General features: G+C 43.4%; 1 protein-coding gene across 1 annotated transcript; it reads right to left on the bottom strand.

The window, feature by feature from the left end:
- Positions 1–11,396: 11,396 nt before the first annotated feature.
- Positions 11,397–13,370, bottom strand: LOC140718726 (bcl-2-related protein A1-like). The gene is made up of 2 exons (XM_073032823.1): positions 12,835–13,370; positions 11,397–11,679 (listed from the first exon to the last, which is right to left on the bottom strand). Exons 1-2 carry the CDS (start codon positions 13,255–13,257, stop codon positions 11,566–11,568), a joined length of 537 nt encoding a protein of 178 aa, XP_072888924.1. The 5' UTR covers positions 13,258–13,370; the 3' UTR covers positions 11,397–11,565.
- Between the last annotated feature and the right edge of the window lie 11,201 nt (positions 13,371–24,571).

The raw sequence follows: 24,571 nt of genomic DNA, 5'->3' as shown, positions 1-24,571 counted from the left end.
TGTGGCTTCCTTCAAAATGGCTTCCCGCTCCGACGGGAAGCGCTATCGTGTCTTCTTCGTGTGTCTCCTTGGTGCGTCTGAGGCCCCGCCTCGGCAGCCCACCTTTTATCTGGACTGGCAGGGTTGTAGATGTCAATCAGGGTGGGGGTGAGGCAATCTTTCCCCCATCACCCAGCCCACGTTGCCCTGAGGGTTTGCACGTAGTCCAGTCCCTTATTCCACAAAGGTGTCTCCCAAGACAATGGCCATGTCCGTGGCTTTTGTCTGGCTGAGAGGCCAGACCACATTCCAAACCGTAAGGCTTCTCTCTCTCTCTCTTGCGATTCTCACAAAGGAGGGGGCTGGGGTCATAACAGTTCCTTCCTGGCAACCTTGTAATTTTCTAGAGCTCTAACAATAAGTAATTTCTTGAACCTTTTCTTTTCTTCTTATGTAGATTTTCCGCATACATTGTACACCATGGTACTTTTACCCTACCATCCTTTCCTGCCTCAATGGAACATACCTATGTTCCCTGAACATTTGCCACATTTCTGTCATGCATTTCCCTGAGACCATCTGCTCCCAAGTTTCTGCCTAAATAGCATCATATTACCCCTACCCCAATTAAATGTTTTCCCAAATTGTCTGCTCCTATCCATCTCCAGCGCTATGGTAAAGGAGATAGACTTGTGATCACTACCTCCAAAATTATTGCACTATTACAGAATCTGACCCCCTATCTGTTCCTTGATGTCTCTGTTACTATTGGGGGGGGTCTATAAAAAACACCTAGTAGAGTTATTGCCCCTCTTCCTGTTTCTGACTTACACCCACAATGGCTCAGTAGACAATCCCTCCATGATTTCCTCCTTTTCTACAGCCATGATACTATCCCTGATTAGCAATGCCACTGCCCCACTTCTTCTTCCTCCCTCCCTGTCCTTTTTAAAACATCTAAAGCCTGGCACACTCAGCAGCCATTCCTGTCCCGAGACATCCAAATCTCTGTAACGGGCACAACGTCATAGTTCCACGATTTGATCCACGCTCTTAAGTTCATCCACCTTGTTTATGATACTCTTTGCATTAAAGTAGACACATCTCAAACCATCAGGCTGAGTGCTTCTTTGCTCTAACATCTGCTTTTCCTTCCTCACAAACTCCCTACAAGCTGTCTCTACTTGTGCGCCAACCACCCCATCCTCTGCCTCTTCACTTCGGTTCCCAATAACCCTAATTCTAAACATTATATCATAATGCAAACTGCGCATCAGATTTAACAAAAACAAACACACCCAAGATTTAACAAAATGGTAATGTGCAGAGGCTATGAAGTCTGGGGTTGTCTGCACTGACTGTGAAAAGTTAAAGCATTACTTAATATGTTTTCAAAATTATAGAGTACTTGGAGTAATTGAAAAAAGATTGGCAGAAAGGTCAATAACCAGAGATTCAAATAATCAACACAGGTATCAAGGGTATGGGATTTTTTTTACACTGCATGCTGAAGGTAGAGAGAGATTATTGAATGTTTGCGGGGACAGACCGAGACTGCAAAGTACTGGGTAACTCTTTCTCAGATCCAACATATATGAGGCTTGTTTTATGTAGGTAGGTTCTGCTAAGCAAAGTACAGGCCAGGAGCTAAACATTCAATCACATCAATGTTGGGTGTTGAAAAGATGGTTGCAAATAACAGCAGACACAACCAGCTTTGGGATATCGATGAGCAATTGTCATTCACATTCCAGTCACACTCACACAATTCAACAAGTTCCAAATTCACTGTTCATTGCTCACTCAGACTCACTTCCGAGTCCTATCTCCTTCCTCCACTACCATCCTGTGACCCTCTCACTCCATCTCTTCTCCTCACCTACCTATCACCTTACTTACTGTACTTTATTGTCACCAAACAATTGATACTAGAGCGTACAATCATCACAGCGATATTTGATTCTGCGCTTCGCGCTCCCTGAAGTACAAGTCGAATTAAATATAATAAAAATTTAAATTATAAATCATAATTAGAAAATAGAAAAGGGAAAGTAAGGTAGGGCAAGTCAGGTCCAGATATTTGGAAGGTACGGCCCAGATCCGGGTTAGGATCTGTTCAGCAGTCTTATCACAGTTGGAAAGAAGCTGTTCCCAAATCTTCAAGCTCCTGAACCTTCTCCCGGAGGGAAGAGGGACAAAAAGTGTGTTGGCTGGGTGGGTTGTGTCCTTGATTATCCTGGCAGCACTGCTCCGACAGCGTGCGGTGTAAAGTGAGTCCAAGGATGGAAGATTGGTTTGTGTGATGTGCTGGGCTGTGTTCACGATCTTCTGCAGCTTCTTCCGGTCTTGGACAGGACAACTTCCATACCAGGTTGTGATGCACCCTAGAAGAATGCTTTCTATGGTGCATCTATAAAAATTAGTGAGGGTTTTAGGGGACAGGCCAAATTTCTTCAGCTTTCTCAAGAAGTAAAGGCGCTGGTGGGCCTTCTTGGCAGTGGACTCTGCTTGGTTACACCAAGTCAGGTCATTTGTGATATTCACCCCGAGGAACTTAAAGCTTTTGACCTATTCCACCTGCGCACCACCGATGTAGATGGGGTCATGCGGACCGCTACTCCTTCTGAAGTCAACAACCAATTCCTACGTCTTGCTGAAGTTGAGGGATAGGTTATTGTCTTTGCACCATGCCACCAGGTTCTTAATTTCCTTTCGGTACTCAGACTCATCATTACCCAAGATACAGCCTACAATTGTGGTATCATCAGCAAACTTATGTATTCAGTTCGATGGAAACTTGGCTACACAATCATGGGTGTACAGTGAGTACAACGGGGGGCCGAGTACACAACCTTGTCGGGCACCAGTGCTCAGAGTGATTGTAGAGGAGAGCTTGTCCCCTATTTTTACAGCCTGTCTGTGAGGAACCTCCCTCTGGATCGCCTCCTCCTTCCCTTCCTTCTATGATCCACTATCCCCTCCTACTGGATTCCTCCTCCTTCAGCTCATTACCTCTCCCACCTATCCCCCCCAGCTTCTTACTTCATTTCCTTCCCCCACCCACTCACCTTCTCCCTCAGCTGGTCTCACCTATCACCTGTCAGCACGTGCTGCTTCCCCTAACCCCACCCTCTTATTCTGGCTTCTGCCCTCTTCCTTTCTAGACCCGATGAAAGATCTCGGCCTGAAATGTTACCTAACTTGCTGAATTTCTCTAGCACTTCGTGTGTGCTGTTCACTATTTCTTTGACATCTCTCAAAACTCTTTTTTTTTTAAAAAAAAAACTACCATTCCAAGCTTTGGAAACAAAAGCTCAAAAGCTGAAAAAGCAAGCAAAATGGGACCATCTGATTTTGCTACAAATGGCATTTCTCTTTATTTCTGTAATAACAACCTGCAAAGTACCAAATGTGTCCCCGAGAGTACAGAGTTGGAGCTCGAGAGCAGAATTAGAAGAGGTAAAGAGCTAAGCAAGGATTTTGTTGAAGGGTATTCAGACAAAATTGAGTGCCAGGTACGGATAGAATGAATCAGGAAGGGGGTAGAGTCACAGTGCCATTGAGCTACAGAGGCTCATCTTGTCCATACCCACCATGATGCCCATCTACAGTAACCCCATTTGTCTCCAGTAGGCCCATCTCGCTCTCTCTCTCTACTCCTTTCGTAATCAAGTACCCATCCAAATGCTCGTTGTTTCCCCTCAACCACTTCATCGGGCAGCCCCTTCCATATAACCACCAGCCGCTCTGCAAAAAATCTTGCACCTCAGACCCCCTTTAAATTTCTCCCCTCTCACATTAAACCTAAACCTTCTAAATTTGAATTAATCGTGTTTCATATCACTGGCATACAGTATGCCATGTCACTTCCCGTTTTGCAGCAGCAGTACATTGCGATGCACAATAATAAAAAATTTAAATCACAATAAGGAATACGAGGATTAAATTAAAACAGTAGTGCAAAACGAGAGTAAAAAATAATGAGATAGAACAAGAGGTTCATTGTCTGTTCCGAAATCTAGTGGTGGAGGAGAGGCTGCTCCTGCGAGGTTGATGCAGTGTATTTCATATTTCAACAACATTTGAGTAATGTTGCAAATAGTGTTTGTTTACATAATTCATTCTGGGTTGTATGTGAGAAGTACGTGAATAGATATGTCATTACACCATCGCGTCACGTGTGCAACTCACTAAATCAAAAAGGGAAAGTAGGCAAGTATACCGGCTCCTGAGTTTTTCGTACAGATAGTTTCTGGAGATACAAAACATAACAGCGGCAACGAGGAAGTTTTAAAATCAACCCAAGATAACTACCTACCTGTTGAAGCACAGCACATTTTTCTTTGAAAGGGGAAAGAGACATTCAAGTATTTTTTTTAAAAAGCCGGAAACAGATGAAATTAACAAGCAGTGAGTATGGCCGTGGGTTCATAAACAGTGAGCACTAGTTGATTGTAATAATAAATTTTTTAAAAAGCAGAAAAGGCTGGCTACATCAGTCAAACAGGCAGGCAACACAAGTGAATCTGCAGATGCTGGAAATAAATAAAAACACAAAATGCTGGCAGAACTCAGCAGGCCAGACAGCATCTATGGGAGGAGGTAGTGATGACGTTTCGGGCTGAAACCCTTCATCAGGAGTGAAGTAACATGGGATGGTGGAGGGGGGGATAAGAAGTTGGGGAAGGGATGAAGTAGAGAGCTGAGAAGTGATAGGCTGGAGGGAAATGGGCTAGGGGGAAGGTGGAGAATTATGGTAAATAAATGAGAAAGAAAGGTAGGGCTGGGGGGAGATTATAGTGAGGGAGGAAAAGAGAGAGAAAGAGAACCAGACTGAAATAAATAGATAGGGATGGGGGTAAGGGGGGGGCAGGGGTATCAACGGAGGTCTGTGAGTTGGATGTTCATGCCGGCGGGTAGGAGGCTACCCAGGCGGAGATAAGGTATTGCTCCTTTGACCTGTGTGTGGGCTCATCTTGATGGTAGAGGAGGCCATGGACAGACATATCGGAGTGGGAGTGGTCTGTGGAATTGAAGTGTGTGGCCACAGGGAGATCCCGCCACTGCTGGAGGACTGAGCGCCGGTGTTCGGCGAAACGGTCTCCCAGTCTGCAGCAGGTCTCCCCAATGTATAAATGGCCACATCGGGAGCACTGGATACAGTATATCACCCCAGGTGACTCGCAGGTGAAGTGGTCCAACTCACTGACCTCCGTTGATACCCCTGCCCCCCACCCTTACCCCCATCCCTATCTATTATTTTAGTCTGGTTCTCTTTCTCTCGCTTTTTCCCCCTCACTATAAGCTCCCCCCAGCCCTACCTTTCTTTCTCTTTTATTTCCCATAATTCTCCACCTTCCCCCAGCCCATTTCCCTCCAGCCTATCACTTCCCAGCTGTCTACTTTATCCCTCCCCCACTTCTTATCCCCCCTCGACAATCCCATGTTACTTCACTCCCGATGAAGGGTTTCAGCCTGAAAGGACTGTCTGAAGCCTAGGATGGTGGTGAGGGAAGAATGAAAGTGAGCACAAACAAAATTGCAACATCTTAACCAGAAACTTGCCTGGCTGAACAAATTGTTTCACCGTTGAGCAAGGGCTCACATACACCATACCAATGCAGGTTTAAAGGCTAAATCTGCAGAAAATGCAACAAAGTAGGACACATACAAAGAACGTATCAGGCAGACAAAAATAAATGGACAAATAGTTGAGGCAGATTGTGTTTGTCTATTATTGTGACTTAGATGAAGATCAAACCAATTTTTATGAGTAATGAATGAAGAAAACCAGGACATTGCAAAGGGTTCACAAACTTTTTCTTGCAATTGTAATTCAAGTGCAACTTAACCAACATTTTGTACAGTTGCAACATGATGTCCCCACTTACACATAGCGTCTTAGTGTATGAAGGCAAGAATGCCAAAATACTTTTTTTCACTACCTTATACACCCAACTTGAATGACAAAGTTTCTCTGTATATCTAAAACCCTACGGCCCCTTTCATTTACTGTCCTGCCATCATTTGACATCCCAAAATTTATTACTTCATACTTATCTGGTCTGAATTTCTGCACTCCACCCAACCTTCCATTTGACTTCAGGGCTTAAGTAAGCTTAGATAGCCTTATTTGTTATCGTTGCCTACACAATTTTTTCGTTTTGCCAGCAAACTCACTAATCAGACCACCAACATTCTCAGCCAAGTCATTTAGAAATGTCAGAAAAAGGTCTCAGCGCCTTTCCCTATGGTACATCACAGATTACAGACTTCCAGTCAGAAAAGCAAACGTCCGTTACCATCATCTCCCTCCAGTCACCAAAGACAATTCTTCTGCCCACATACTTTGGATTCTATGTGGTTTATCTGGCACAGCATATGAAATTACACCAAAATTCTTGGTAAAGTCCACGTATACCACACACCCTTCATTAATTTTCTTGAAATTTTTTGGAGGAAGCAATTATCAGATTTCTGAGATAGGAGTTCCCCTGCATAAAAACATGCTGACTTCCTCTACAGACTCCCTGGCTTTCAAAGCGATAAAACTGCACCCAAGAAATATTTCCAATAAGTTGGAAATATTGGAACTTATATTCCAATATAAGTTGCTAATTCTCAACCAGGTCTGAATTTTACTGACTTATTCTACTGCCCTTTTTGAATGACGGAATAACATTTGCTGTCCTGTAGTCTTCTGGTACATCAACTGGAGCTACCAAAGTGTACAAGCATAAGCGTGTACAAGCTGAATCTGACTAAGAAGACAGGGTAAGATTAAAGAGAATAAAGCACATAGTGGAAGACAATTCATGTTAGATGTTAGCCTAAGTATTTTATTGAGGTCCCTGATAATAGAAATGCCAAAACTAAACTGGATTTTACATGTATGTACCACAGAGTGTGGTAAATAATGTTGGTGAACAACGGGCACCGATGGTCATTTGGGGCGATAATGTGAATGCAATTATAGAAATTTGGCTGAGAAAGGAGCAGAAATGGACGTTATATATTCATGGAGGCAAAGTGTTCTGGAAGATAGGGAAGGAACGAGAGGGTGGTAGGGAGAATGTAACTGAGGGCTCAAAGAGAGAATTTGGTTAAAGCTAAACAACAGCAGAAGGAAATAAGAACAAGCTATGCGCTTGGGTGCGACTACAAAGCAAAACAAAAAACAAGGCTGATTATAGATATAAAAGAAATCAAAGGACCTTTTTTGTTTTTATCTTCCCCAGTATCTCTCTCATCATTGAGGACTTCCCCACTACCTTTATCTTTCATGGAAATGTGTCTTTAAACTATCTATTCCTTAAAGTCAGCATTTCTTCTGATAATGTGCTGCCTGTCAACTTCTAGTTTCAAATTACCAATTCATTCTCAACTCACTGAAAATTGGCCTACCAAGTAGATTGTTTTTATCTCTCTGTTTCCGTTTTCTATAGCTAACCTGGTGTTATCACGATCTCTGAAAATTAAAATAAGCAAGGTACAAATGAAGAAATATTACCTGCCAATGCAAGAGTGTTCTGTGGGCATAATAAGCAAGTAGTATTCAAGAATTGGTGCACGGAGCAGCTGGACTACAGAGGACAAAAATGGGAACTTGCACACAGATGTGAGTATTTTCTATCTGTCTTCACCAGGGAAGATGGTGCTTCTACAGTAATGGTGAAGGATAAGGTAGTTGTGATACAAGATATATTAAAACAGGGGTTCCTAATGGGGTTCACAGACCCCTTGCTTAATGGCATTCATCCATGGCATAAAAAAAGGTTGAGAACCCTTGCCTTAAAAGATGATCACAAGGAGGTATTGAAAACTAGATTGAACCTGGAGTGGGTAAGTAACCAGACCAGAAGGGTACATTGGGGATTCTGAGCAAATCATAGAGAATTGACCGCAATATCTCACTGTTCTTCAGGAGTGCTGGTGATGGTTGAGAATTAGCAAGTAACACACGTTATTCCCTGCTGCAAGGGATGGAGTGAGGATAAGCCATGAAATTACAGACTAGTCAGTTTAACCTCAGTGATGGGAAAGCTTTTAGAAACATTACTCTGAGACAGGATATGTAATCACCTGGAGGCTAGTCAGCCACAATTAATGTGTTAAGGGCAATTTGTAAACTAATAACATAGAACTGTTTGATGAGGTGAAAGAGCTGATGAGGATAATGCAGTGGACTTGATGTATGTTACCAAACAGAAGGGAAAATTTAAGGTCAGGAGACTAAAGGGATTGTAGATGCTTAAGTTAGAGCAGTAAAACACACTATTGAAGGAACTCAGATCAGGTAGCGTCTAGTGAAGGAAAGAGACAGTCGACTTTTTGGGTCAAGACCCTTCATTGTGATCTGAAAGATTCAAAGATGCCTTGCACATTCCCACCGGCTCCTGCGTATCTCTGGCCAATGTTCATTCAAAGTGGAGGAGGGGCATGTCTGTTGATGTGGAGACCCTCTGGGCTACGCTTTAGGAGCGCACAGAGGCCCTGTGCAGAGTAATACAACTTGGAAACAGACCCCTCTTCCCAACTTGTTCATGCCAACTATGGCACCCACCCAGCTAGTCCCATTATCTCAAACTATCCACCTGCCCACCCCATCAGCCACCTCCCGTATAGACTGTGCAATTCCCACTCATTAACCACCTCAGAACCCAAAGCCAGAGTGAAGGCAGGTCCTCAATTCCAAAGGGCCACATAAAAAAGGCAGACAGACTTCCAGCAGGCTTCTGATAAGATGCCAGTTAGAGCTTATTATTAAGGTTAAAACACATGGCATAAAATGGGCATTGATAGCACATGTATGAAGCTAGCTAAGTAACAGACCATTGTGGTGAATAGTTGTTTTTCACAGCAGGAATTTTTTTTTTTAATTTATGGGATGTGGGCATCACCAACTAAGCCAGCATTTATTGCCTATCCCTAGTTGCCCTTGAGAAGGTGGTGATGAGCTGCCTTCTTGAACCACTGCAGTCCCTGAGGTGTAGGTACACCCACAGTGGTAATGTTGCAGCTATATAGGACCCTGATCAGACCCCACTTGGAGTACTATGTTCAGTCCTGGTCACCTCACTACAGGAAGGATGTGGAAGCCATAGAGAGGGTGCAGAGGAGATTTACAAGGATGATGCCTGGATTGGAGTATGCCTTATGAGAATAGGTTGAGTGAACTCAGCCTTTTCTCCTTGGAGCAACGGAGGATCAGGGGTGACCTGTAAGAGGTGTATAAGATGAGAGACATTGATCGTTTGGATGGTCAGAGGCTTTTTCCCAGGGCTGAAATGGTTGCCACAAGATGACACAGGCACAGAGAAGTCAGGGGTAAGTTGTTTTTTTTTTTAAAAAATGCAGAGAGTGGTGAGTGTGTGAAATGGGCTGCTGGCAATAGTGGTGGAGGCAGATACGATAGGGTCTTTTAAGAGACTTTTGGATAGGTACATGGAGCTTAGAAAAACAGAGGGCTATGGGTAAGCATAATAATTTCTAAGGTTGGGACAACTTTGTGGGCCAAAGGGCCTGTATTGTGCTGTAGGTTTTCTATGTTTCTGTTAGGGAGGGAATTCCATGATTTTGACCTAGCAACAATGAAGGAATGATGATATGTTTCTAAGTCAAGATGGTGAGTGACTTTGAGAGGGATTTCCAGATAGTGGTGTTCCCAGGTATCTGCCATTCTCATCCTTCTAGACGGTAGTTTTCGTAGGTCTGGAAGGTGCTACCTTAGGAACTTTGCTGTGTTGTTTAGTGCATCTTGTAGATAGTACACACTGCTGCAACGGTCTATCGATGGTAGAGGGATTGCATGCTTGTGGAAGGGGTACCAATCAAGTTGGCTGCCTTGTACTGGATCATGTCAAGCTTCCCGAGTGTTGATGGAGCTGCACTCATCCAGGTGAGTGGCGAGATTCCATTACACTCCTGATCTGAGCCTTGTAGATGGTGAACAGGCTTTGGAATCAGCAAGTGAGATACACACTGCAGGGTAGCCTTTGATCTGCTCTGGTAACCACGGTGTTTATATGGCTAGACCTGTTCAGTTTCCCGTCAATGGTAATCCCCAGGATGTTGGTAGTAGGGGATTCGGTGATGGTGAAGCCACTGAACGTCAAGGGATGATGGTTAGAGCTTCTCTTGTTGGAGATTGTCAGTGCCTGGCACTCGTGTGGCTCAAATGTTACTTGCCACTTGACAGTTAAAGCCTGGATATTGCCCATGTCCTGCTGCATTTGGGTATAAACTGCTTCACTATCTGAGTCACAAATAGTGCAGAACAATGTACAATCATCTGTGAACAACCCCACTTCTGACCTTATGACAGAAGGAAGTTCATTGATGAAGTAGCTGAAGATGGTTGGCCCTAGGACACTTCTCTGAGGAACTCCTGCAGTGATGTCCAAGGATTGACCTCCAACCACCACAACCATTTTCCTTTGTGTAAGGTGTGATTCCAGCCAGTGGAGGTTTCCACACCCCCCCCCCCCCCCACCCCATTCCCATTGACTCCATTTTTGCTAGGGCACCTTGATGCCATACTGTCAAATGCTGCCTTGATGTTGAGAGCTAGCACTCTCACCTCTGGTATTTAGCTCTATGGTCTGTGTTTGGACCAAGGAGGTGATGAGGTCAGGAGTGAGTGGCCTTGATAGAACCCAGACAGGGCATCCATAAGCAGGTTATTGCCGAGAAGGTGCTGCATGATAGAACTGTTGATGACCCCTTCCAATACTTTGCAGATGATTGAGAGTAGGCTGATAGACTTGTCCTGTTTATGTACAGGACATTCCTGGGCAATTTCCCACATTGCCGGTGTTGGAGCTGTACTGGAACAGCTTGGCTAGTGGCACAGCGAGTTCTGGAGCACAAGTCTTCAGGACTATTGCCGGGATTTTGTCTGGGCCCATAGCCTTCGCAGTATCCAGTGCTTTCAGCAGTTTCTTAATATCACGTGGAGTGAATCGGATTGGCTGCGTACTGACATCTGGGATGCCGGGGACTTCTGGAGGAGGCAGAGCTGGATCATCTACTCGGCACTTCTGACTGAAGATTGTTGCAAATGCCTCAGCCTCACCTTTTGCACAGGTGTGTCTTTGAGGATGGGGATATTTGGGGAGCCTCTTCCTCCAGTGAGTTTGATTGTCCACCACCACTCAACTGGAAGTGAAGTTACATTCCTTAGGGATGGTGTTAGGATCATTCCCCATTTTGTTCTCTTAATGACCCGGAATTGGAAATATGCAGATGGTTCAAAATCTAGGAAAGTTATGGGCTATGAACAGAAGTGATGAATTGCATACGAGGAGTACTGAAATGGATCAAAAACTGTATTGAGACATCCTGAGCTCGTGAAAGAGAATATACAAACAAATATTGCTTGCTCCTTACATACTTAAATAAAGCAACTCAAATTCCAATTGCTACAAAATATATCTGATTTTATTGCACTTAAACATTTCATCTTTGCTTGGATTCAACAAGCTTCACAAAAGTTTATAGTCCAAGTCCTGTACCAGGTTCTCAATACAAGGCAGAAAGTTCACAAGCTGCACAAGTTTCTAATCTGCAAAATCTACTCCCACATCTTCACTGCTGGTAGATCGCAAAGGAAAAAGCAGCAACAATCCCCGTTACAGCAGCTATCTTGGTATAGAGGTGCGGCTTCTTTTTCTCCTGGAAGTGTTCCACAAAGCCCTTCTCCTGTTTAAAAAAAGTATATACACTCAGTGGCTATTTTAGGTACATCTGTTTGTTAATGCAAATACTAATCAGCCAATCATGTGACAGCAAATTAATGCACAAAAACATGCAGATATGGTCAAGAGGGCCACTTATTATTCAGCCAAACTTAAAAGGGAAAGAAATACAATCCAAGTGACTCTGGAATGATTGTTGGTGCCAGATGAGGTGGATTGAGTATCTCAGAAACTGCTCATCTCCTAGGAATTTAAAACATGAGTATCTAGAGTTTCAGAATGGTGTAGGAAACAAAACATCCAGTGAGCAGACGCACAGACAGGAAGGTTACAACAGCGGTGTGTAGAAGAGCATCTGAGAATGCACAACACATTGAACCTCAGAGTGGATGGGCTACAGCGGAAGACCAAGAACGTACACTCAGTAGTCACTTTATTAGGTACAGGAGATACCTAATAGAGTGGCCATGGAGTGTATATACCAATGAATGTAGCAAACCATTTCTCACATATTTCTTCATACACAGGGCCAGTTTTACAATCCCTGATACTAATCGCTGTTTGTCATACCAAAAACATGTTGTGTTCCTTCTCGTCAGCCCTGATAATTTCAACCTCAAAAACTCCCATCAGTTTTTACAATTTACTAAACCATGTTAGCCCTGCCTAATCATGTTGTGTGTTGTCGTGGAGTCTATCGTACTAGATTTGAGCATTTCCCAACAGTGAAATTCACACTCACTGGCATACAGTTTAGCTTTTGTTTCCCCTTTGCCTTCCTTTTTGGGAGAGAAAATCTGGTTACCCCTTTCTAATCTAAAAGATTTATCCCTGAATCTAGGAATTCTGGAAACCCTTTTCAGAGATGTCACACCACACCTCCTTCAGTTCAAAGATATAACGGAGGCAGGGTTTTGGGGAGAATGAGGTGAATTGTCTAGGTAATCCATTTTACTGATAGGTACTAAACCAGCAATATGAACCAGCTGACCCATACCAGGTCACAAGGAACTTAGCCAGTACTCTGGTGTGGCAAATGCCACCATAAAGTTACACAATATTTAAAGGACAATCCATCTCCAATTTAAATACAAATGATGATGAGGTGATTACGTGAACAGACACGCTAGTTCAGACTGCGACAAAAGTTTTCTCTTACCCAGCCACCGTTGTTCTTGATCCAGGCGCCTTTGTGCGTCCAGGTGTACTGAGCTACCCACTGGGCTACGCCCTCGACCAGCTCTCGCTCCGGGACGCCTTTCTCCTTCAGGTGTCTGACTAGGATTCCACAGAAAGCGAACAGGGTCACAATCCTTCCCCAGTTATCAATGCCGTCCGAGTAAACTTCTCTCATCAGGGTGGGGAGCACTCGCTGTGCCTCCTCAACAGAGCTTAAGTTGAGACTGTCTATACAACGCTTCAACTCCTGGCCGGATGCATCTAACGCGGAACCCGACCTGCGCAGGGTTTCTACCACCCTGTTGGCCGCTGGCGGGGACTGTGAACCATGTAACACAAAGCGAAAATAATCGTTTGCCAAAAAGTAGCAGAATCCTGCGGAGTTTGGTTGCTGGAAACCCATAATATTCACAGGTGCTTGCCTCTCAACGACTAACAGTAAAGAAAGCCTGACATCCTAGGTCTATTATAGCGACTGGCCGGAACACTAGTGGGACTTCCCATCAGCTGACGTATGAAATTGGCTGGAACCAATTTGTTTAAAGGCGCCCCACGCTGACCTCAAGTGGAAAGTGGAAATAACAACGCGATTCACGTTACCCTTTACGGAACGACGCGTATTTTTCAGAGAAAGTTATTTAAAAGTTAGTATCTGAGTACTTCCTCCTACCTTTATTTAATTTCCGTGCTGTTCTAAATATGAGCTATTAAATAGTTTGGAAGGAAAATTAAGAGCCTGTGGTACACAATGATAATCTATCAGACATCCCACCCTGCAAAAACTCATTTCAGGGAGGTAGCACCACCGCCCCCCGCAACCACATATCCCACTCACCTGTCGACCTCCAAAGGTGTATGTATGCAGGACATTTGATTAAAAAACACAACAATTTATTTGGCGAACACGAGGAAATCTGCAGATGCTGGAAATTCAAACAACACACACAAAATGCTGGTGGAACACAGCAGGCCAGGCAGCATCTATAGGGAGAAGCGCTGTCAACGTTTCGGGCCGAGACCCTTTGTCAGGACTAACTGAAAGGAAAGATAGATAGATAGATAGATAGATACTTTATTCATCCCCATGGGGAAATTCAACTTTTTTCCAATGTCCCATACACTTGTTGTAGCAAAACTAATTACATACAATACTTAACTCAGTAAAAAAAATATGATATGCATCTAAATCACCATCTCAAAAAGCATTAATAATAGCTTTAAAAAGTTCTTAAGTCCTGGCGGTAGAATTGTAAAGCCTAATGGCATTGGGGAGTATTGACCTCTTCATCCTGTCTGAGGAACATTGCATCGATAGTAACCTGTCGCTGAAACTGCTTCTCTGTCTCTGGATGGTGCTATGTAGAGGATGTTCAGAGTTATCCATAATTGACCGTAGCCCACTCAGCGCCCTTCGCTCAGCTACCGATGTTAAACTCTCCAGTTCTTTGCCCACGACAGAGCCCGCCTTCCTTACCAGCTTATTAAGACGTGAGGCGTCCCTCTTCTTCATAAGAGATTTGAAAGTAGGAGGGGGAGGGGGAAATGCGAAATGATAGGAGAAGACCGGAGGGGGTGGGATGAAGCTAAGAGCTGGAAAGGTGATTGGCGAAAGTGATACAGAGCTGGAGAAGGGAAAGGATCATGGGACGGGAGGCCTAGAGAGAAAGAAAGGGGGAGGGGAGCACCAGAGGGAGATGGAGAACAGGCAGAGTGATGGGCAGAGAGAGAGAGAAAAAAAAACAAACAATTAAATATGTCAGGGATGGGGGAAGAAGGGGAGGAGGGGCATTAACAGAAGTTAGAGAAGTCAATGTTCATGCCATCAGGTTGGAGGCTACCCAGCCGGTATATAAGGTGTTGTTCCTCCAACCTGAGTGTGGCTTCATCTTGACAGTAGAGGAGGCCATGGATAGACATATCAGAATGGGAATGGGACGTGGAATTAAAATGTGTGGCCACTGGGAGATCCTGCTTTCTCTGGGGACAGAGCGTAGGTGTTCAGCGAAACGGTCTCCCAGTCTGCGTCGGATCTCACCAATATATAAAAGGCCACACTGGGAGCACTGGACACAGTATACCACACCAGCCGACTCACAGGTGAAGTGTCGCCTCACCTGGAAGGACTATCTGGGGCCCTGAATGGTGGTGAGGGAGGAAGTGTAAGGGCAGGTGTAGCACTTGTTCCGTTTACAAGGATAAGTGCCAGGAGGGAGATCAGTGGGAAGGGATGGGGGGGACGAGTGGACAAGGGAGTCGCGTAGGGAGCAATCCCTGCGAAAAGCAGAAAGGGGGGGGGGAAGATGTGCTTGGTAGTGGGATCCCATTGGAGGTGGCGGAAGTTACAGAGAATTATACGTTGGATCCGGAGGCTGGTGGGGTGGTAGGTGAGGACAAGGGGAACCCTACTTCAAGTGGGGTGGTGGGCAGATGTGTGGGCAATGGGAGAGATACGTTTGAGAGCAGAGTTGATGGTGGAAGAAGGGAAGCCCCTTTGTTTAAAAAAGGAAGACATCTCCTTCGTCCTGGAATGAAAAGTCTCATCCTGAGAGCAGACGTGGCGGAGATGGAGGAATTGTGAGAAGGGGATGGCATTTTTGCAAGAGACAGGGTGGAAAGAGGATTAGTCCAGGTGCAAGGTCACCTGTCTGGTTCTCAGCTTCACCCCACCCCCTCCGGTCTTCTATCATTTCGCATTTTCCCCTCTCCTTCCTACTTTCAAATCTCTTACTATCTTTCCTTTCAGTTAGTCCTGACAAAGGGTCTCGGCCCGAAACGTCGACAGCGCTTCTCCCTATAGACGCTGCCTGGCCTGCTGCGTTCCACCAGCATTTTGTGAGTGTTGCAACAATTTATTTGATCACATTAATACCCACATACATATATATTCCTTGTTGAGTATTTTGTTGGCAGTCTCAATGCTAATTGAATTGAATTGAATTTCGGTTTATTGCCATTTCAAAACCACAGCTGCAATGCAGTTAAAAAATGAGACAATGTTCCTCCAGAATGATATCACAAACGCACACGACAAAACAGACTACACTAGAAAATCCACTTAACATTTGGCAATCCCCAGTACGCTGCTGCGTATTAATATTGCGAACGCAAGGAGCTTTTCTATTTCTTTCGTGGACTTTCCTTGTACTGTGATGTGACTTGCTTGGCAGATTTGAGCAATGCAGTTAAATACGTTTTCAGCTTTGGCATCACTGCACACTGGCGTGTCTACAAATCTAACTGTTACCTTATCCACTGTTTCATTACTGTACCTGGCTAAATTGGCACATTCCTTCTCACACATGATAACGTTGCTTTCATCAACTAAAATACTGCATGGCCTTTTTTCCGTCTGGAGCAACACTGTCATTATTTTTGACCCCTATTAGGCAGGGGTACACCTCAGTGTAGTCTGGGGTGAAGTACGTTTTATATTTTCTGTTTTTGGAACCCTCTGCCATGGCGCTGCAGGACACTAAACTGAACATGGACAATGAAGAGAGAGAGAGGTCGACTGTAAAGCCCGCCCACAGAGAAAACTGATAGGTCTACCTAGCACAGAGAGAGACCAATCAGGATGCTCTCACTGTCACTCTCTCGCTACGTCTGTCACTCACTCTTTCTGTCTCTCTCTCTCTCACTCAAAAAAATCAATTTCCGGGATATTGTATATAATTTGTGGGCATCAGGGAGCCGCTATCAATATACGGGAGACTCCTAGAAATTCTGGGAGAGGTGAGATTCTGATCTTTCTTGCGCTTTTACACCATGGATAACTCAGGGAGATGGTGCATAGGACGGACACCATGGATAACTCAGGGAGATGGTGTACAGAACTGACACCATGGATAACTCAGGGAGATGGTGCATAGAACTGACACCATGGATAACTCAGGGAGATGGTGTGTAGAACTGACACCATGGATAACTCAGGGAGATGGTGTGTAGAACGGACACCATGGATAACTCAGGGAGATGGTGCATGGAACTGACACCATGGATAACTCAGGGAGATAGTGTGTAGAACTGACACCATGGATAACTCAGGGAGATGGTGTACAGAACGGACACCATGGATAACTCAGGGAGATGGTGTGTAGAACGGACACCATGGATAACTCAGGGAGATGGTGCGTGGAACTGACACCATGGATAACTCAGGGAGATGGTGTACAGAACTGACACCATGGATAACTCAGGGAGATGGTGTGTAGAACTGACACCATGGATAACTCAGGGAGATGGTGTGTAGAACTGACACCATGGATAACTCAGGGAGATGGTGTACAGAACTGACACCATGGATAACTCAGAGAGATGGTGTACAGAACTGACACCATGGATAACTCAGGGAGATGGTGTACAGAACTGACACCATGGATAAATCAGGGAGATGGTGTGTAGAACTGACACCATGGATAACTCAGGGAGATGGTGTGTAGAACGGACACCATGGATAACTCAGGGAGATGGTGCTTGGAACTGACACCATGGATAACTCAGGGAGATAGTGTGTAGTACTGACACCATGGATAACTCAGGGAGATGGTGTACAGAACTGACACCATGGATAACTCAGGGAGATGGTGTGTAGAACTGACACCATGGATAACTCAGGGAGATGGTGCATAGGACGGACACCATGGATAACTCAGGGAGATGGTGTATAGAACTGACACCATGGATAACTCAGGGAGATGGTGTACAGAACTGACACCATGGATAACTCAGGGAGATGGTGTGTAGAACTGACACCATGGATAACTCAGGGAGATGGTGTACAGAACTGACACCATGGATAACTCAGGGAGATGGTGTACAGAACTGACACAATGGATAACTCAGGGAGATGATGTACAGAACTGACACCATGGATAACTCAGGGAGATGGTGCATAGGACAGACACCATGGATAACTCAGGGAGATGATGCGTGGAACTGACACCATGGATAACTCAGGGAGATGATGCATGGAACTGACACCATGGATAACTCAGGGAGATGATGCATGGAACTGACACCATGGATAACTCAGGGAGATGGTGCATGGAACTGACACCATGGATAACTCAGGGAGATGGTGTGTAGAACTGACACCATGGATAACTCAGGGAGATGGTGCGTGGAACTGACACCATGGATAACTCAGGGAGATGGTGTGTAGAACTGACACCATGGATAACTCAGGGAGATGGTGTACAGAATTGGTAAGGTAGATGCCTCCAGGACATGGCGATTTAAATGCTGGAACAAATGGGTTGAAAAGGCAGTGCACCAGGACCGGGGCAAGGGCAAGGTCAGTTCTGCTCACTGTTCTGCGATGTTGACTCTGCTTTTGGCTGCGCTGAGGCTGTGGGCCTGCTCCAGCTTCTCTTTGCTTCATGTCTGAGGACTCACTTTCATTCTGAATGCTATCACTTACTTTTATTGTTTGCATGATTTGTTTTTATGCTCTCTCTCTGCACATTGGGTGTTTATTGGGTTCTTTTGGGTTTCTTGTTTTTTTGTGGCGGTCTGTATGTATATATAACATATACATACTCCGATAATAAATGTACTTAGAACTTTGGTGTACAGAAATGGCAAAAGGTATACCTCAGGGACATGATGTAATAAAGCTCCAGTGAATAGTTTCTGTACCACCTAAGCTGGTTTGTTTTTAATGTGACAACATTTATCAAACTTCTTGTGTTTTTTTCTCATCCATGATCAACAAAACTTGGTCTTAATTCTAAGGTGTGTTTCTTCAACTTATTAAGATACTATGTGGCAAGCAAAGTAAAAATAGTTGATGAAGAAAAATATGAATTAGAATCAGGTTTATTATCACCAGCATGTGACATGAAATTTGTTAACTTAGCAGCAGCAGCAGTTCATTGCAATACATAATATAGAAAAAAACCTAAAATAACAAACAAACAAATAAATAAGTATATAAATAAATAGATAAATAAACTTTTATTTTTCTGCCATGAAATATTGAAAAAAAAACTGAACTAAGGAATATTTGGATAAGAAATCGAGGCTGATACTTTACTACAAGCTGAATGGGTTACAGATTTATCACACAATCAGTTCCATAAGAACCTATACAAGAACAGTTTGAATACATCAGTTTGCTCCTCAAACTATTCCCAGTGGTACCATAGCAGATTCAGCCTCAACATCACTTTTCCATTCTTTCTCCCTAGAACCTCCCCAGCCTCTGGTTTAGCATTTACTGAGAGTCGAGTTTTCCCAGAACCAATGTTGGCAGAACATTCTCTGGTTATTTGTGTTACGATTGCTTCTGGGACTGTCTCATCTGAGAACATACAACAGTCACTGGTGTGAACTGCTCTGAGATATTCCAAGGATGTGAAAGGCATAAAAAGGAAGGTTTCATTTTAATTCCACTTGGGTTGGGCACTTTCAGTTTCTTTATTGGTTCAAGTAGAAAGGATGTACAATTCTTAAGAAAATATTTTATGGAGAAAACAGAGATAGAAGATTCTGCAGATACTGGAAATCTGAAGTAAAGTACTGAAGGAATTCTGTTGGTCAGGCAGTATCTACAGAGGGAAATGGACAGGCGATGTTTCAGGTTGGGACCTTCCATAAGAAAAAGGGGAGATAGCCAACATGAAGAGATGGAGGGGAGAGTTGGAGCAAAAGCAGGCAGCTGATAGATAGATCCACATGAAGTAGAAATGGGCTGAAGAAAATGTACCATGGAATAAAAGGAAGGAGGTAGGGAGGGACATTTGTGAAAGGAAGGAGTGGATGATGGGAAGGGGAAATAGATGTGGTCAGTGGGATAAAGAAAATCCAGGAGGGACATAGGGGCGTGGTTACCAGAAGTGAGAGAAATTGATGTTCATGTCATCAGGAGTACGAGGTGGTGATGTGTGTAGCATCAGCTTGGTAGTAAAGGAGACGGTGGACAGACACAGTGGTGTGGAAATGGGAAGAGGAATTAAAATGGCTGGCCTCCAGGAGATCCTGGCTGGTGCAGCAGGTGGAGTGAAGATGCTGAACAAAGCAAGCCCCCAGTCTGCAATGGGGCTCAGTAATGTAGTAGAGGTCACACCGGGAGCACCAGATGCAGTAAGTGACACCAATGGATTCCACATGTGAAGAAATGCCTCACCTGGAAGAACTGTTTCGGGCCCTGAGTTGTGGTGAGGAAGGAAGTGTAGAAGATGGGAAGCGATGTGTGGACGAGGGAGTCACTGAGTAACCAAACCTTGCAGGGAAAGACATGCCTGGTGGTGGGATCCCACTGAGATAGCGGAAGTTGCAGAGAATGATGTGCTGGATGCCCAGGCTCATTGGCTAGTAGGTGAGGACAGGAGGAATGCTATCCCCGTTATATCATGGAGGGGTTGGGGAAAGAGGATGAAGCAAGGGCAGATGTACATAGGAAATAGGAGAGATGCAGGTGAGGGAAAAAAAATGAAGTGAAGACAGTTAATGTCTCATCAGCAGCTAGGAATGAAAAGATCCAGAGATGTTAGAAGGACGGAGAGGGGGTGTCCAACAGGAACAGGAAAAGGCTTGAGACAGGGAGACAGGAAAAGGGCTCATCAGTGGGGGGGGGGGGGGGGAGAAATCCTTGCCGAAAAAGTAGGCATGGAAGCAGAGGCAACAGGAGAAGATCTCATTGTCAGGGATCTTGTTGAGGTGTGGTCACAAAGAGATGAGGTAAGGCCTCTACTGAAGACAGAACATTCTGCCTCTGGGAAGGGGAAGTGGGAAGGAATAGAAACATAGAAAATAGGTGCAGAAGTAGACCATTTGGCCCTTCGAGCCTGCACCGCCATTCAGTATGATCATGGCTGATCATCCAACTCAGAACCCTGTACCTGCTTTCTCTCCATAACCCCTGATCCCTTTAGCCACAAGGGCCATATCTAACTTCCTCTTAAATATAGCCAATGAACCGGCCTCAACTGTTTCCTGTGGCAGAGAATTCCACAGATTCACCACTCTCTGTGTGAAGAAGTTTTTCTTCATCTCGGTCCTAAAAGGCTTCCCCTTTATCCTTAAACTGTGACCCCTCATTCTGGACTTCCCCAACATCGGAAACAATCTTCCTGCATCTAGCCTGTCCAATCCCTTTAGAATTTTATACATTTAGAATTTTTATACGTTTTATAGAGACGACACAGCTGGGGTCAGGGAAAGTAGGGAGGGAAGAAGAGGAGGGCTCAGGGAGGGATGGAACAAAAATAAATCTTTTATCTAAAGAAAGTAAATTGCTTCCAGTGTTTTGATGCCTAACCATTTATGACATCAATATAAAGGTCATAGTCCACATTCAAAACCCAAACCAAATGTATCACATCCTTTTATTGAAGTATGTGATCTGATCACCGTAGTTTGGATTAAAATAGCAACAGCTACTTTTAAAAATAAAAAAAACCCATGAAATGATTCAGCGTCCTACCACCAGCGAAGGCACCTTGCTGCTTTCATACCACAAAGCTGAGTCTAAAAACTTAAAGAAGGTGCAGTGAAATGCAGATGTCCTATATCAGAAATATAAACACAGATGATGATGAAACTATCTGTACTTCCCACCACTGTGTCATGAAACTGACAGTGATTTAACAGGTTTTACATCGGCGTGCAAATGCAGAAATCACAAAGCTGCTGTCAGTGATTCATTAGAGCAAGTAGTGTTATACTGGATTCATTACAGAATCCAACCAGGGACTGAAAGTTTGGACAAATTGCCCATCACTTAGAGCTCAGCAAAGAACTACCAGTCATAAACTACCTCTATGGCTCAATTGTGTGCAGATTGGAGGAGGTGCAAGGCCTTTTTTTTAGTTAGTAGGGTTCTTTTTTCCTTCATTTTCCAAAGTGTTAACACTTTATTTTTTCTTATTATCGATATATTGCTTAGCTTTGTTAATCAGTTGTTTGCTAATTTAATGATTTATTGTACATAATGACATATTGACTTAATGTATCTTTTTTGTTAATCTTCAATAATAATTAATAAAAAAGATTTTAAATTGATCAAACTTAGGTGTGATAAATATGCCTAAGTAAACAAAACCTGTCTGCGACCATTTAAAGGGGAAAACACCCTGACTGTCAGGTTCCTGCTGCAGATTCCCCAGAGGCATAGCCTCTGATTTAGTAAAGTTGATTTTATAACCAACCTGAAAAGGCACTAAATGAATTGATGCATTGTATAAGGTGGTGCACTGATATAGCAGGGTTTGATAAGAAAATTAGAACATTATCCGCATACAATGTAATTTTATGTGACTTTAGTCCTATGCCTGGAGCAGATATTTTAGGGTCTCACCGAATAGCCTCAGCCAATGGCTCGATCACTAGTGTGAAAAGTAGTGATGATAAAGGGCAGCCCTGCCGGCTACCCCTCATTTTTATCTTAAACAGATTTCACCCTATTATTCTGAAACCATGACCACTGGGTCTGGACTTTCCAATGTAAGGAAACTTCCCTGCAGCTCTTATCCTGTCTAGTTTCTAAGAAAATGATGTATTTCAATAAACTCACCCTGTCGTCTTCTAAGCTCCAATGAGTAGAGTCCCGACTTGTTTAATGTTTCTTCATTATATAACCCTTCAACAACCAATCCAAGTCCAACTTCTTTGAATGATCTCCATTGAAGGCACCTCTCTAAAAAGGGATACCAAAGTTGTTCTCGGTACCACAGATGTTGTCTCACCAGTGCCTTCAATATGTGTAATGAGACCTCCCTATTTTATTGCGCTAAGCACTCTGCAACCCCCTCCCCCCCCTCCCCCCACCCCCCGAGATAAGGGCCAACATTCCCTCATTGCTGCAGTCAGGGGTTCTCACCTGCTTCATAAGGGCGACAGTCATATCAGTGTTCAAAAAGAGCAGGGTGAACTGTCTCAATGACTAGTAGCGCTCACATCTACTGTGATGAAGTGCTTTGAGAGTTTGGTCATGGCTAGAATAAACTCCTGCCTAAGCAAGGACATGGGCCCGCTGCCATTTTTTTTCAATTGATTTTTTTAATGCATTTTCTACAACACTACAAATTTTAAAAAACCCAAAAACAAAGTAGAAAATTAGTACAGTGCAAGATAAACATACAATAGTAATATAATACAAAATAAGATAATTGAGAAAGCATCCAAGTTGAAGTCATGTAAAGTTAGTGTCTTCCCCAAGCCCCACAACAAAAAAAAACTCCAGACCAACCAAAACAAAATGTAGAAAATATAAATCAGAACATTCAAACCCCCAAAACTGTAAATACACTTGAAAACAGAAGATAATAATGCCTACCACCAAAAAAAAAGAGCTGAAAGCAAGGGACTGAAAAAAAAACTTAATTAAGAGGAAAATTATGAAAATACTCAATACGAGGTCCCCAGACCTTATGAAACTTTATATCCGAATTAAGAATTGAATAATGGATTTTTTCAAGGTCTAAACAGGACATGATATCGTTAAGCCATTGAGCATGCGTGGGCGGGGCAACATCTCTCCATCTAAGGAGGATTAGACGTCTAGCCAGGAGAGAAGCAAAAGATAATATTCAACATTTAGTCGAACTCAAGCGTATATCTGTCTCACCCAAGAAACCAAACAGAGCAATTAAAGGGTTAGGTTCTAAGTGGTGATTCAGAATACAGGATAAAGTTATAAAAGCATCTTTCCAAAATTTCTCTAAGCTAGGATAGGTCCAGTACATATGAATAAGAGAAGCCTCGCCACTTTTGCATTTATCACAAAGAGGACTAATATTAGGGTAAAATCGAGATAATTTAGATTTGGACATATGGGCTCTATGAACAATCTTAAACTGTAAAAGACAGTGGTGAGCACAAAGAGAGGTTGAATTAACCGATTTGAGAATCGAGTCCCAAATCTCATCAGATAGAGGGATATTTAAGTCATGTTCCCAAGCCATTCTAAGTTTATCCACAGGGGCACGCCGTAAGGATACTAATTTATCATGGATAAAGGATATTAAGCCTTTACCCGGTGGATTAATAGAAAGAAAGAAATCCATAGCATTTTTCTCAGGCATTTCAGGGAAGTTGAGAATTAAAGGATTGATAAAGTGTCTGATTTGGAGATATCTAAAGAAATGGGCATTAGGCAGATTGAACTTAGCAGAGAGCTGTTGAAAGGATGCGAAGCAATTATCTATAAAAAGATCTTCAAAATGTCTAATGCCCTTTCTATACTAATCATAGAATGTTGAATCATACATAGTAGGTAGAAAAAGATGTTTATGTAAGATAGGACTAGAAAGGGAAAAACCATAAAAACCATAAAATTTCCTAAACTGGGCCCATATTCACAAAGTATGTCTAACAAGAGGATTAACAATTAGTCTAGACAAACTACTAGGGAATGCAGAACCAAGAAGTGCAGAAATAGATAGATCTTTAGTGGAATTCAGCTCCATTGCTACCCAATTAGGGCACTCAGATTGGCTATGAAAAAAAGACCAAAAGATAATGCAACGAATGTTAGCTGCCCAGTAGTATAAACGAAAATTAGGTAAGGCCATGCCACCCTCTTTTTTAGATTTTTGAAGATAAACTTTATTAATTCTAGAACGCTTACTCTTCCACAGATAGGACAAAATAATAGAGTCTAAGGAATCAAAAAAGGTTTTAGAAATAAAAATTGGAATAGATTGAAATAAATATAAAAATTTAGGGAGAACGTACATTTTAATAACATTAATCCAACCTACCAAGGACATAGATAG

This window comes from Hemitrygon akajei, chromosome 30 (assembly GCF_048418815.1).
Source record: "Hemitrygon akajei chromosome 30, sHemAka1.3, whole genome shotgun sequence".
Taxonomy (NCBI): domain Eukaryota; kingdom Metazoa; phylum Chordata; class Chondrichthyes; order Myliobatiformes; family Dasyatidae; genus Hemitrygon; species Hemitrygon akajei.
This window is presented reverse-complemented; position numbering and strand designations above follow the sequence as displayed.